The sequence below is a fragment of the Grampus griseus genome, assembly GCF_964374135.1.
Source record: "Grampus griseus genome assembly, chromosome: 8".
NCBI classification, from domain to species: Eukaryota; Metazoa; Chordata; class Mammalia; order Artiodactyla; family Delphinidae; genus Grampus; species Grampus griseus.
Genome location: NC_139002.1, coordinates 98,701,705 through 98,716,133, shown reverse-complemented (window position 1 = coordinate 98,716,133; position 14,429 = coordinate 98,701,705). Strand labels below are relative to the sequence as shown.

The 14,429-nt window shown below is 48.6% G+C and overlaps 1 protein-coding gene across 2 annotated transcripts; it reads right to left on the bottom strand.

The window, feature by feature from the left end:
• Positions 1-2,028: 2,028 nt before the first annotated feature.
• On the bottom strand, positions 2,029-14,160 carry SERPING1 (serpin family G member 1). Of its 2 annotated transcripts, none has more exons than XM_082659640.1 (8): positions 14,093-14,160; positions 13,498-13,572; positions 12,279-12,708; positions 10,680-10,814; positions 8,614-8,817; positions 8,278-8,417; positions 4,187-4,388; positions 2,029-2,539 (listed from the first exon to the last, which is right to left on the bottom strand). In XM_082659640.1, the coding sequence occupies exons 2-8, from the start codon at positions 13,546-13,548 to the stop codon at positions 2,286-2,288; spliced, it is 1,416 nt and encodes a 471-aa protein (XP_082515766.1). In that variant the 5' UTR covers positions 13,549-13,572; positions 14,093-14,160; the 3' UTR covers positions 2,029-2,285. The 2 variants fall into 2 exon arrangements, with proteins under 2 accessions (XP_082515766.1, XP_082515765.1); XM_082659639.1 differs by having other exon boundaries at positions 12,279-12,723; positions 14,093-14,110.
• Positions 14,161-14,429: the final 269 nt, after the last annotated feature.

Here is a 14,429-nt window from a genome sequence, read left to right as displayed (position 1 = left end):
ACTGCCCTCCCATGCCTGCTTCTCCTTATCACAGGGTATGTGAGAGGGGTACAGAGAAGCCAGATTCTATAGAAGTCCCTATGGTGAGAGCTGCAGTGATGTAAGCGTATATCCTAATGGCTCTGATGGCCTTAAGGAAAACACTCTCCCCACAGAAACATTTCAGGCAGGACTACTTTGACCTAAATTGAGACACTATTAGAAAATTAAATCAGATACCTGATAAATGTCTGTGGACTGATGGCTGAATCCCCATGTGTTGTCTTGGGAAAGTAGTCATACCTCTGGGCTGTTTGTGCTTGGGAACCTGAATGTCTGAGTGTGTGAGAGAGCTGGGAGGTGAGGGGCAAGCGGGGGGTAAGTGGCAGGGGGCAAGGACGACCAGACCTGCAGCTGAAGGGCTAAAGCCAGAAATCAGTGAGCATGTTTGGGTTGACAACATTGTAACAAGGAGAGGGGAAGGATGGGAGAGGAGAGAGACATAGTGGCCGGGGCGGTGGGGGAGAAATGGAGGCAAAGAAAGGAATAGACAGGAGATTGAGACAAAAAGACAGGATGAGAAGGAAGAAGACGGCAAACAGGGAAATAGAAGGGCTAAGCACTGGAGCATCAGAGTCTCAGAGTAGAAGCTGGAAATGAGGAAAACCTTTCTTTTTTTTTTGGCCACGATGTGTGGCATGTGGGATCTTAGTTCCCTGACCAGGGATCAAACCTGCGTCCCCTGCAGTGGAAGCGTGGGGTCTTAACCACTGGACCACCAGGGAAGTCCCCCAGGAAAACTTATTAAGAAATATCTTCAGAGCTATTTAATATCTAAAAAAAGTGCTCTGTGTTAAAAATCAATCTTCCTATCTGTCTCCCCCATCAAGCTATAGGTTTTGTTTTTATTTTTTAAAATGTATTTATTTTGCCTGTGTCAGGTCTTAGTTGCAGCACACGGGATCTTCGTTGCAGCATGTGGGCTCTTTAGTTGCAGCAGGCGGGCTCTTAGTTGCAGCATGTGGGCTCTTGGTTGCGGCATGCATGTGGGATGTAGTTCCCCGACCAGGGATCGAACCTGGGCCCCCTGCATTGGGAGTGTGGAGTCTTACCCACTGGACCACCAAGGAAGCCCCAAGCGATAGGCAGACATTAGGTTTAAGTCATCTTTATATCCTCTGTGCTTAGTATAGTGCCAGACACATGCTAGGTACTCAATCAGTTGGTTGAGCAAATAAAATATGAAGAAAAGGCAGGACTTGAAGATAGAAAGGCAGAGACATAGAAGAGAGTGGGTTTGAGCTTAGACTTCAGAGTCATAAGGATGTGCTTTCGAATCCCAGTTCTGCCATCTAACTGCAGGACTTTGAGCAAGACAGCCTTTCCGAGTTTAGAGTTGACCATATAGAGTTGTTGTGAGGATTAAATGTCTGCAAAGCTCTTAGCAGATAGCCTGTGTAAGTTCCCAGCAATGTTAGCTACTGTTATTACTGTTGTCACAGTTGTTGCAAACAAATAAGTGAGATAGGGGCTGTGATAAATGGACTGCATGAAAAGCCCCCACTTAATGACTCTGCCCTGCCACTTTGTAGTGCCTTTCCACTCTAACTCTGGGTCTGGCCACGTGACTTGCTTTGGCTGATGGGACAATGGTAAACGTGATGCAAGCAGAGGTGCAGGGTGTGAAAAAGACTGCCTGTCTTTGACTCCTCACTTGGAACTCTGCCACTGCAGGCTAGCACTGCTGGAAGGATGCCGGAGACATGCAGAGGACAGCCAAGGTATTCCAGCTGAGGCCATCGTAGATCAGTCATCCCCAACCAACCCACCAACTATTACAGATGTATGAGCGAGCCCAGGGAAGGTCAGCCAGGTCTGTCCCAGATCAGCAAGACCACTCAGCCCTACCCCCCAGACTTATGTGAAATAATAAATACTTGCTATTTTAAGCCACTAAGTTTGGAGTGACTTGTTACAGCAATAGCTAGCCGATATAGGGGCCTTGGAAGCCCTAGTCCTCTAAAGTTGAAAGGCAGATGAGAGAGGAAGTCATGTCTGCCAGGTTTTATTTGTAGGGTCTGCTGTATTTGTACCAGAGAAAGCTGCAAAAAGTGCTTTGGAGAGTCACAGGGAAGGGATGATAGAAGCAGGTCCCCTCACCAGACCCCACGGGAGCCCTTCAGGTGGAGGGCAGACCTGAGATGCGAGGCAGCTGGGGACAAGTCTAGGCAGGCAGCAGCAGGGCTGCGACTAGAAGAGCTGAGGCCAGAGGGGTCGGGTTTGCCCTGGTCGGCCTCCTGCAGGTCTCAGGTCCTGGGGTCATATATCCGCCCCATGAAGACCGGGAACTTGTGCTGCTGGTCCCAGAGCACAAAGAGGAAGGGCTGCTGCACTTCAAAGACCAGCAAACTGCGGGCCACAGAGATAGCGGAGGCCGCAGCCGCCTCCACCCCGCTCTCTGTCAGCTCCAGCACGGACTGATGCTGCATCGCAGAAAGCTGCAGGTCCGGGTCCTCTGTCAGCCCGCACAGGTTGAGGTTGTAGGTAAAGTCAAAGAATTCTAGGGCATAACCAGAGAAAAACAATGAGTCAGAGACCAGCACGATTGTACTACACGGGGAATACAGCCAATGTTTCGTAGTAACTGTAAATGGAAAGTAACCTTTAAAAATTGTACAGAAGGGACTTCCCTGGTGGCGCAGTGGTTGAGAGTCCGCCTGCCGATGCAGGGGACACGGGTTCGTGCCCCGGTCCGGGAAGATCCCACATGCCGCGGAGCGGCTGGGCCCGTGAGCCATGGCCGCTGAGCCTGTGCGTCCGGAGCCTGTGCTCCGCAACGGGAGAGGCCACAACAGTGAGAGGCCCGTGTACCACAAAAAAAAAAAAAAAAAAAAAAAAAAAAAAAATTGTACAAAAGGGACTTCCTTGGTGGCGCAGTGGTTAAGAATCCACCTGCCAATGCAGGGGACATGGGCTCAAGCCCTGGTCTGGGAAGACCCCACATGCTGCAGAGCAACTAAGCCCGTGCGCCACAACTACTGAGACCACACGCCACAACTACTGACGCCCGCGCACTCTAGGGCCCACGCGCTGCAACTACTGAGTCCGCGTGTCTACAGCCCGTGCTCCGCAACAAGAGGAGTCACTGCAATGAGAAGCCCGCACGCCGCAATGAAGAGTAGTCCCGCACTCGCTGCAACCAAAGAAAGCCCGCGTGCAGCAACGAAGACGCAATGCAGCCAAAAAATAAAACATAAAATTGTATAAAAATTTTAAAAGTTAAATTAAAAAATAATAATTTAAAATATTTTTTAAAATACTGCAATTAAAAAAAATCCCAGCACAAAACCCTCAGCTGTTGGAGACGTTTGTCCTGAATTTTCTGGGTTTGTCCCAAGTTCCAATTCCCTCTTTCTCCTCCTCCTCCTTGTTTATCAAATTATAATCGCATTATAATGTGCCTTCCGGTCCAGTTCATGGGATCCTCTAACAGTGGGCCCGTCTTCACTCCAACCACCACTTTCTCTCAAGTGGTGAGAAGCCTTGCCCCCGACCCCCAAAACCCTGAAAAGTGATGCCATTGCTTCCTTATCAACAAGGCCCTTGGAAGTGAGGTAATGTATTGGAAAGAGGACATATGTTCTCAAATGAGGTCACATACAAGGGTGTGATGTCATATACTAGGAAACAAGGTCATCTATTAGGAAGTCAAGTTCTATAACAGAAAATGAAGTGATATATTTGGACATGACATCAAAGATCAGGAAGTGAGGTCTAAGGTTAGGAAACAGAGTATCTGTTGACTCCCCTGAACTCAGAAGCCTCCAGACCCTTTTAGTAGACAGCTTCTTGCATATACTGTGGGGTGGCTGAGTTTTATGACACGTCTCTGAGGGAGGAGCATCCACTCCCACCTCGGTGACCTGTTCCCAGGGTCTATGTCACAAGGGACCGCAATGGAAACAGGTGGGACGGCTGTAGACCGATATTGGGGCTCCGGCTCACTTCTAACCAGCTTAAGGGACCTTGCGTAAGTCATGCAGACTTTCTGAGTCTCAGCTTCCTCCACGATTCAGTGGGATAATCAGAGGATTGAGGGGCAACCTGAGATTACGGATGAGAGGGTTCACGGAATTCCTCCACCCCCAGCCCACCATCACAACCTCTTCTCCTCTGACGGCCTAGGATCAGTCCTGCCAGGGCTTACCCAGCAGGTCCTGGTTGCTCTTTACTTTGATGCGAGGCATCATCAGGTGAGTAGGATGGAACCTGGCTGACTCCAGCTTCCTCATGATGGCCTTGAAGACAGGGGGGCTGAGAGCCTGCTCCATGTCTTCAAGACGGTGTTTCAAGGTCTGGGGCACCAGGATCACAAAGCTCAGGTTGTGGGACAGCTGCAGACGGCCCACCTGGAGAGTAAGACAAGCACATTGTCAGTCTTCCTACCCCAGCTCTCTCCTGGCTCCTACCCTCTGTGCCCCGAGGCTGGTCTTCAGTCCGCTGCTACAGTCTGTACTATCTCAACAAGCAGCAGCCATAAGTAGGCTCCCAGGCTTTGCCATGAGATAAGGATGCCAGCTGGGTGAACAGTGCTGGTCTAACCCTGGGCTGGTGAGAGGCAGAGGAATGAGCACGAGTTTTTTGTTTTTTTTTTTTGCGGTACGCGGGCCTCTCACTGCTGGGGCCTCTCCCGTTGCGGAGCACAGGCTCCGGACGCACAGGCTCAGCGGCCATGGCTCACGGGCCCAGCCGCTCCGCGGCATGTGGGATCTTCCCAGACCGGGGCACGAACCCGCGTCCCCTGCATCGGCAGGCGGACTCTCAACCACTGCGCCACCAGGGAAGTCCGAGCACGAGTTTTGATCACACAGGCTGAGGATCACATCCTGACTCTACTGCTGAGTGACTATGCACTACAGGCAAGCGATCTGATCTCTCTGAGCCCAGTTCCTTTCAAGTATGTTGTGCATAAAGTATATAATGTACCACCACAGTCATCAGGTTCGTCCTTTCAAAGACTTTCGATGGCTTTTCACTGCCTACGAGATTAAGTATAAACTCTCGGTCTGGCATTCAAGATTGGGTACCAGCTGATCCTAGCCTACCTTTTCAGTTAGTTTCACTAGAAGGACTTACAGCTGACGGCCAGATAGAAGCATGAGAGAAATGCAGGACCCACAAGTCCAATACAGGGCTGTTCTCAGCTCAGGGCAAATTTGCCCCCAGTGGACATCTGGCAATGTTTGGAGCTGGCAGAAACAGGAGCTCACAGTGCTACTGGCATCTAGTGGGTAGGAGCCAGGGATGCTGCTAAATCCTACAATGCCAGGGACAGCATCTTATCATGAAGAATCATCGAACCCCAAATGTCAATAGTGCCAGGACTGAGAAACTAATAGGATATGAGAGATTATTACTGAAATGGCATTATGGTTGAGGTTGAGAGATGGACAAGAATCATCTAGAATGCAGAATTCAATTGGGCAATGAAGAAATTAACTGACAACAATCTATTGTTGGAATTGAAAAAATGGTCCACAAGAAGCAGGTTGTACACTGATTTATCACCTGAAGAGCATGGACATGGGGATACCTGTTGACAGAGGCTCTAGACAGGGTACACTCATCTGGCAGTACACACCCTTCATGTCCTGTGTACAGACCTTGCCTCTGTGACCAAAAAATTACCACACTGTGGTCTTGAATTTTCAAGCCAACAACCTCAGCATACCTGAGTTGGTAAACCTAACCCCCTTCATTGGGTAAATACTCTTTAAATCCCAGGAAAATTTAGAATGAAGTATGGGAATAACAAAATAAGCCAACTCTGTAGTATTAACACCAGGTGATAAGTTCAGAGCAATCTGTGTTTGTTATTTAAAATAGCGTTTATAATTTTTAAGAGAATCAGACATGCTGGTTTTATGCTTTTGAACAAAAAGGTGTGGGATAATTTCATTTGGTTTGACAATGATGTTGAGATGTTGACTCAAAGTTGATTTACTCTTCAGATTGAATTTTCAACTCACAAGTGGGCTTTAGGTGCTAGCAAGATATGGCCAAGCAGGGCTGTAATTCTGTTCTGTCAGGTATCTGACATGCTAAAAGCGAAAATCAAGCATATCAAATGTATGAAGTATTTATAAAGTATACACATAAGCTCAAAATGCTCAGGGGAATATTAATCAACCATATTTGTAAATGAAACAAATGGTTTAAAGGAGTTTAATCTGTTCAAAATAGCTTAATTGAAGAACAAATGAAAGTTAGTGTTTTATATAAATATTATGATTAATAATGTAGCAAATTCAGCTAAAAATTTAAAGGCTTAAGTAAAACTTTGATTTTGAATTTATAACATGAATATATTAAATCAAGTATTTGTTTAAAACCCACGAAACTGTAAGGAGTGGGGTTTTTTTTGCATGAAACTCCTTCTTTGCCATTAAAAAACCCTCACATTGGGGCTTCTCTGGTGGCGCAGTGGTTGAGAATCTGCCTGCCAACGCAGGGGACACGGGTTCAAGCCCTGGTCCGGGAAGATCCAACATGCCGCGGAGCAACTAGGCCCATGAGCCACAACTACTGAGCCTGCGCGTCTGGAGCCCGTGCTCCACAACAAGAGAGGCTGCGATAGTGAGAGGCCTGCGCACCACCATGAAGAGTGGCCCCTGCTTGCCGCAACTAGAGAAAGCCCTTGCACAGAAACGAAGACCCAACACAGCAAAAATAAATAAATTAATTAAAAAAAACTCTCACATTGATATTCTCCCCTATATACTCTGAGTTAGAGTGATGCCCTGAACCGGCCATGTATATTCACTCTTCTCTGCCTTATGCATGTATTCTGGTTCTGTTAAATAGCTGGGAATGTTCAAAGCCATTGGATAGGGACGGATGGATGGAAGGGTAGAAAAGTGCATGAATGGTTAAGAGTGGTCAAAAGTACCCACCTCTGTGACGTCTTCCTAGCCATTCATACTAAGGGAATTGCTCCCTTTCGCATCTTCCATTGAATTCATTCATTTATTCAGCAGACATAATGAGCACTTATTATATGTGGTATTGTTCTAGGCCCTCAGATATAGTAGGCAAAAAAAGAGGTAAGGTCTCTGATCCCAAGGAAAGAGACTATCTCAGGGAGATAGATAATACTGCAATCAAATAAGCAAGTAAACAACATAATTCAGATAGTGATAAGTACCATGGATATAATAAAACAGGATGGGCTTCCCTGGTGGCGCAGCGGTTGAGGGTCCACCTGCCGATGCAGGGGACACGGGTTTGTGCCCCGGTCCGGGAAGATCCCACATGCCGCGGAGCGGCTGGGCCCGTGAGCCATGGCCGCTGGGCCTGCGCGTCTGGAGCCTGTGCTCCGCAACAGGAGAGGCCACAGCAGTGAGAGGCCCGCGTACCACAAAAAAATTTTTTTAAAAAAAAACAAAAACAGGATGATGTTACAGGGTGAGGAAGAGGTACTTTAAGGAGGGGGAAGGCGTCTCCACAAAGGTGGCCTTTTAGTTGATGCCAGATGAGCAGAAGGGACAAGTTATGTGAAAAGCTGAGTGAAGAGCGTCCAGGCAGAGGGAAAAGCCAGGGAAAGCTCCCGAGGTGGAAACAAGCCTGGCATGTTCCAGAACAGATCCGCTATTTCTCAGACTGGTACCAAGCCACTGGGTATCTCCCATTCTTTGCTGTCTCATAGTTCTGTGTCTTGCTGTCCTAACAAGGCAGAAATATCTGGTCATCGGGCATGAGAGAGTTTACTAACTAGAATCTTCTGGGCTCCATGTTCTCTCTTCCCTCCCTCCTCATCCACTGAAATCATAGTGTTCAATTTCTGCTAAGGAACTTAAGCCATTTAACACATGCACACACATGCACTTACCACATACATGAATGCATGGATATACCTAGACATGTGTACACATACAGATGCATGCCGTACACACGTACACACACAGAGGACTTACTAAGCCAGCAGGGCCTACTGGTGGGTAGACTGGAAAGAGAAACAGAGGCACAGAATAGGAACACGACTCACTTTCTGCCATTCAATGCAGTAGAGATGCATGAAGAAATTTTAGAATCCTGCTTTCCAACCTCAAATATATAATGCCTGCCTCGGCCAAGGCTGGAGAGGGGGAGAAGGAGAAAAGATAGGGTGGAAATAGAGTCAGAAGCAGTTGAAATGATGAATTAAGGGTAAGGCTATGCCCCACACCGATGGAGCCACAGCAGGAAAGTCAGGATACACAAGAGGCTCTGAAACAGGAGTGCGAAGGGCCGAGAACTCACCTTGGCCTTCAAAGTCGGGTCTGTGAAATGGGCCACAGGGTACTTCTTGCTGTTCATCATGGGCACTTTTATCACAGAGGATCTGCTGTAAAAGCCCTTCATATTTGTTCTGCTGTGGTTAAATGTTGTCTTCCACTTGGCTAGAGGGAAGAGTGGGGGAAGGGTTACTCTAATGCAGGTGGGGAGAGGATGAAGCGGAGTTAAAGGTTCTGTTGGCAAGGGGTGGGGTAGGTACCATGGGATTCAGTCGTGGAACTTGGGGTCGAGTGGGTTTTAAGCCAGGAGGAGAAGGTGGAACTCAGGACGGGAAGACACCCTGGTCCAGGGCCCCCTTACCACTCAGGTAGATAGCGTTGAGAAGGACCAGGCGGAAGTCATCGGGCAGGCTGTCCAGCAGTTGCCTGATCTTGTGGTTGGTCTCCTCGGCCACCCAGGCGTTGATGAGCTCCAAGTTGACTTTACTGTCATTTGCCAGGGCTTTGGGGCTGTTGCCATACAGGCTCCGAGAGGCATTCGCAAAGGTGTCCCTTATAGCCAGGTCTGGCCCCGGAAGCAGGTTGAGAGAGGGAGGCATGAGATCCCGGAACACTCTCTCCCCTTTCAAGAGCAGGCTTGGAGAGGGGGCTTGTTTCCCATCACTCTTTCTGCTCCAATGGACATACTATGTCGGAGCAGGGGTCCAGCCCAGTCCTCTTACTGATGTGCTCAGTGAGACCCAGAGAAGGCAAATCCTGAGCTAAGAGCCGAAGAACTCATCCCAGGCTTTCACTGCCTCTATCTGCCATGGGACCACGGCTTGGCAAGGTAACTCTTTGAGATCTTAACTTCCATTTGCCTGTATTTTCCCTCTTTTCTTCCCTTAATTCAACAGGGAACAGACTCTGCTTTTCAGCCTCACTGGAAGGTGTGTGACAAGACTTCCTGGGTTTTGCTCTTCAAAGCCCAGGTCCACCAAAGAAAAAAAGTGTTTGAAAGAGAAATTTTTCCTGGACTAAATAGATAATATTGAATGCAGCTGTATTTTCCACCAACCTAGCAAGACAGAGGATACATCTGATTTATAGCAAATAAGTAAATGCAACATTTCTTGAATCCCTCTAAGCCATATTTTTCCCATCTCTAAAAAGAGGGTTTTTGGGTTTTTTTTTTAGATAATGGTGTGATAGGTGAGTTTTCTTTCTTTCTTTCTTTTTTCTTTCCTATATGTTCTCAGGTTATTTTTCTGTTTGTTGTATTTTTTTTTTTTGGCCACGCCGAGCGGCATGCGGGATCTTAGTTCCCCGACCAGGGATCGAACCCATGCCCCCTGCAGTGGAAGCACAGAGTCCTAACCACTGGACCACCAGGGAATTCCAATATTTTCTCACTTTTCTACAATGAATGAACATTGCTTTTATAGTAAAAAAAATAAAAGACAGGGAATTTTTTTTCCTTATTCAAAGAGGAAAATCACACTAAATTTGTAATTTTTAAGCTCAGCAGAACTGAGGTTTCAAATATAGTCATGTCTGAAGCCCACAATACAAAAGGGCTCTGGTTGAGGCTGGTGGGAGTTCAAAGCCCACCTGGCTTCATCTCCCTCTCACAGGAAGTGACACCTCACTTCCCACTCAGCCTCCCTAACTCCTTACTCCCACCAGGACTTCTGCAGCAGCTCTGCAGAACCCTAGGGCTCTGGGGAGCAAAATTTAAAAGAACTGCATTAGGTCATTTTGGAAGCTTATTGCTCTGATTACCTACCTAATAATGTAATATACATAAATGACAACAAAGTCACATAACACACAAGTACAAAGAATAGGAGTCCCTAGACCCCCTGACCCAGATTAACAAACTTTTCTTTTCGGCCTTGCAGTTTGCAGGATCTTAGTTCCCCAACCAGGGATTGAACCCGTGACCACAGCAGTGAAAGACGAGAGTCTTAACCACTGGACCACCAGGGAACTCCCAGATTGACATGCATTTTTTGTCTATTTTATGTCTAAAGCTCTCCAGCCCTCTCTATTACTGAATGCAGAAGGCTATTCTTTTTTTTTTTTAAAGAAGACGTTGGGGGTAGGAGTTTATTAATTAATTTATTTATTTTTGCTGTGTTGGGTCTTCGTATCTGTGCGAGGGCTTTCTCTAGTTGTGGCAAGCGGGGCCACTCTTCATCGCGGCAGAAAGCTATTCTTACTTTAGATGGAGTTGATGAATGCAGATGACTTGTCCAAGGTCTCACCAGGGGACCTATCCAGCTCCCAGGAGACACCTGATATTTCTGAGGCCCCAACCTGCTCTGCATTCCGTCCCCCTGTTCTAGTTCTAACATTCCCTCTGTCCTCTCTTTCCCCAGTGCTGGGTCTCCACCAAAATCCTGAGGACCCAGCTCAGCACCTGCCATCCTTCCCCGGGGAACTCACCTGGGCTGTGGAAGATTTGAGAGACTGTGGTAAAGCCTTTGGACCTGGAGGCCTTCAGGGCCTGGTGGACACAGGTAAAGTCTTCGGGGTAAGAGAGGAGTCGCTCCAGGCTTTCCTTGGTTTCTCCTCTAGCCCCTATAACAAACAGCAGAGACAAGGGGCAACTGCAGGAGGAGTGGAAAACCACCGTTGGGGACCAGGGTTGAGGGACCAGGCTGCAATGGGGGGAATCCCATATCATCAGAGCCAGAAGTGTTTGGGAAGATAATACATGTCAGAAAGAGAAGGGTGGGGGAATTATGAATAATCACAGGATTTTCTAGGGCTTTGAATACTTTCTTCCTCCGTTTTCCTACCTAACTTTAATATCACTCATCATCCAAAGCCTGGTCCAATCGCTGCCTGTTCCACATGACCTATTATTTAGTTGGTTCAGGTTTACAAAGGTTTGCCTTATAGGCAGGGACACTAGATCATGGTTAAGAAGAGACGTCAGGAAATCGTAAAGGAGGATGCATGTTCAATACCCTTTCCGTTTTTCATTATTGAATACTTATTGTACACATCTTCTGTGCAGTAATAGATAAAATGTATCGAGCACTTACTTCATTCCAGGCATCATAAGTGCTTCTCCCATATTATCTCATTGAATCTTCACCATAACCCTTTTACGTAAGGACAGGTCCTATCCCCGTTACACAGATGAGAAAACTGAGGTTTAAGAGAGTAAGTAATCTACTCATTTTAAGATCACAGAGTTAATAATTGGAGGATGGAGAAAAGATTCAAGCCATATCTTTTGGGCAATAAAAAAATTAACTGAAACCAATCAGTTGAAATGTGCCTCCCAGGGGACATTTGGCCACATGTGGAGACATTTTGGCTGTCATAACTGGGGGGTGGGGTGCTACTGGCATCCAGTGGGTACAGGCTAGGGATGTTAGGATTCTGGGACTACAGAAGAAAGGTTCTTATGTGCTCACTGTATTGTCTCTAGTAGCCTTCCTGGAATTCCCCCTTGGAGTGACAGCTGTTTCCACTGCTGTAGCACTTTGTTGGTGCCACTCCTAGGGTAATTACCCCGGGGGACTTCATTGTGATCTCTCAGGAAAGCAGACGAATTAACATTTTTTGACCTCCTACCACATCAGGCACTGGGCTATCTGCTTAATTTTTTTTAGGTCACTACAACCATTTCCATTTTACACAGAAGGACTCAGGCTCAGAGAAGTTAACTGATCTGCCCAAGGTCACACAGCTAAGAAGCAGCATTATCATGATTCTACTCTGCATCTCTCTCTTATCATTCATCTTCCTTATGGCCTTACCTGGAACCATGATTGGTGGCTCAGACCTTATTTAATATGTTCTTGTACAGTCCATAGGATTTTATAAGCAATAGTGCCTATTACATCATTGTTAAATGAAAGAATAAATGAAAGTTCCAGAATAAAAAGATTCCCCTCCCTCACCCCCAATGTAGCCCATTTTTACAGCTTCCTTCCAGAGGCATAGATAGCTGTGTATGTATCTGGATACGTACCCCCCTCATGCGAACATCTAACACGTAACCTGGAGAGAACTCAGTCAGGTTCTTACCGAGCAGGACTTGAGTGAGGAGGCTGGCGATGCTGAACGGGGAAAAGACAATGTTGGTCTCCTCCTTCTTCATTACTGAGAAAGTGTGGTAGAGATTCAGGGAGAAATCTGTCAAAGCCTCCCCCAGCACGGCCTCTGCTGAATGACTCTCCAAGTCAGAGCAGGAGGTGACAGGCGCTGGGCAGAAGGACTTAGTAGTGGCCTGGGTTGTTGGTTGGATGGGCTGAGTGGTGGACTGGTTGAAGGGCTGGGTGGTATTGACTGTTTCGATGGTCAAGTTGGTTTTCAGCAGCGTGGAAGAGCCCTCGGTGTCTTTAATGGATACATTGTTGGGAATATCTCCTTTGGGGATATCTCCTTCACTTTCCCCTCCTTGTAAGCTCTCTGGATCCACGGGGCTGATACCAATCAGATTTGAGGAGGCTCTATCCTGTGGTTCAAGAGACTTTCTTTCTTTTATTATGAGGCACAGTCCCCTTCAAACACTCAAAGCAGGAAGAGAATTACTCCTGGGAAAGCCTGGTGGCAGAGGGGCCTGCCCTGGAGCCACCACCAGTAATTCCTTCAGAGAAAGCGTGTATTATCCCATTTCACTGGCAAAGGAAACTGATGCCGAGACAAATTAAGTAACTAGCCCAGGGTCTCAAGGGAAGTGGAAGGAAAAACTAGGAGTCAAACTTGGGTCTGATTCCAGATCCTTGATTACTACCACATCATCTGATACATCTCAAAGGGCACTGCCAGTGTCAACTTCACACACATACACTGAATGCACACGCCAAAGTTAGGCACCCACCTTTGTCCTGGGCTCATCCCCTATCCCTGACCTCCCAGACCACGGCGGAGAGCCTAGGTCTCGGCAGCCCAACCTCCATTCCGCAGCTCAGTTTTCCTCAACAACCCCTTGCTTTTAATATCGCAACATACTGCCCATCTCCTTCCCCTCTTTGATCCTTCTGCTTTATTCTCCACTTCGTAAATCAGGACAGGTAGCCTCGGAGAAGTGACTGGCTCAAGGCCAGCGCAGCTGGTACCGTAGCGAGTCAGGATTAGACGCTGCGTGGGTCTGAATCCCCGCTCTTCCCATGCTCGGTACGAACTCCGGCGCTAGGATCACACTTGCTGAGCCCAAGAGGAGCTCTCCTCATTCTCCGGAGCCTGAAGGGTTAATCCTCAGCACCCCCCCTCCCCTCCCCCACCTCACGAAGGGGTCACTCACCCCAGCCAGCAGCAGCAGCAGGAGGGTCAGCGGGGTCAGCCTGGAGGCCATCTGGGCGGCGACGTCAGCCCAGACCTGCAGAGCCAGCCACCGTCGTCGGTGCCAGCTCCGAGCCTCGGGCCTAGGGGGCCTCCACCCCGCCCCGCGCCGCCCCACCCCGGGGCCCGCCCCCATTCCATTCGCGGCCCTAACCCCTCTCTGCGAATCCCGCCCCCTCCCTCCTCCGTGCCGGGGCCACCTTCTCCCTGGCTCCTCCCCCTGTTTTGTTTTCCCCAAACCGCTTCCCTTTCCCGGCACCGGCTGGCCTTTCCTTTCCCCCCAGGCCCGGGTCTCCGTCCATCTGTTCCATCCAGAGGGTCCTGCTTTAGCTAAACAATGAGGCCAGGGGCCCTGCTAGGAGGGGAGGTCCAGAGGGGGCTGGGCACGACAGCCCTGGGGGAGGAGATGGAGGGGAAGGAGGGGGAGGCAGGGGTCTTAAGAGGAAGCAAGCAAACAGAGACTGCAGAGATAAAGGGGGGGCGGGGCACTGTGGAGGAAAAGGAGATGAGGATGAGGAGACCTCCTTCTCCCAACACCCTTCTCCCCAGCACCAAACCTGCGCCAAACTCCCGGTCACTGGGCAGCTTCAGGGCAGACTAAGTGGATAGTCACACAGCGTCGGGGCGGGTGGGGGGGCGGCGTGGGGGCGGGTGTTCGGTCTTAGCTATTGGCTGGCCCAGGACACTGCCCAGTTACAAATTAAGGCTGATTGATCGCTGCTGTGATTTCCCGTAAATCAGGATGGGACGGATACTGATTCGTAAGCCAGGCGGGGAATTTAGCCCAAAGCCCCTTGGGAGCCGGGGGTGGGGAAGCTTGGGTGCAGCTCTCAGCTGTACACGACCAAGCCTCCTCCTGCATCTGCATGGGTCATGATAGAAACAGCACAGACA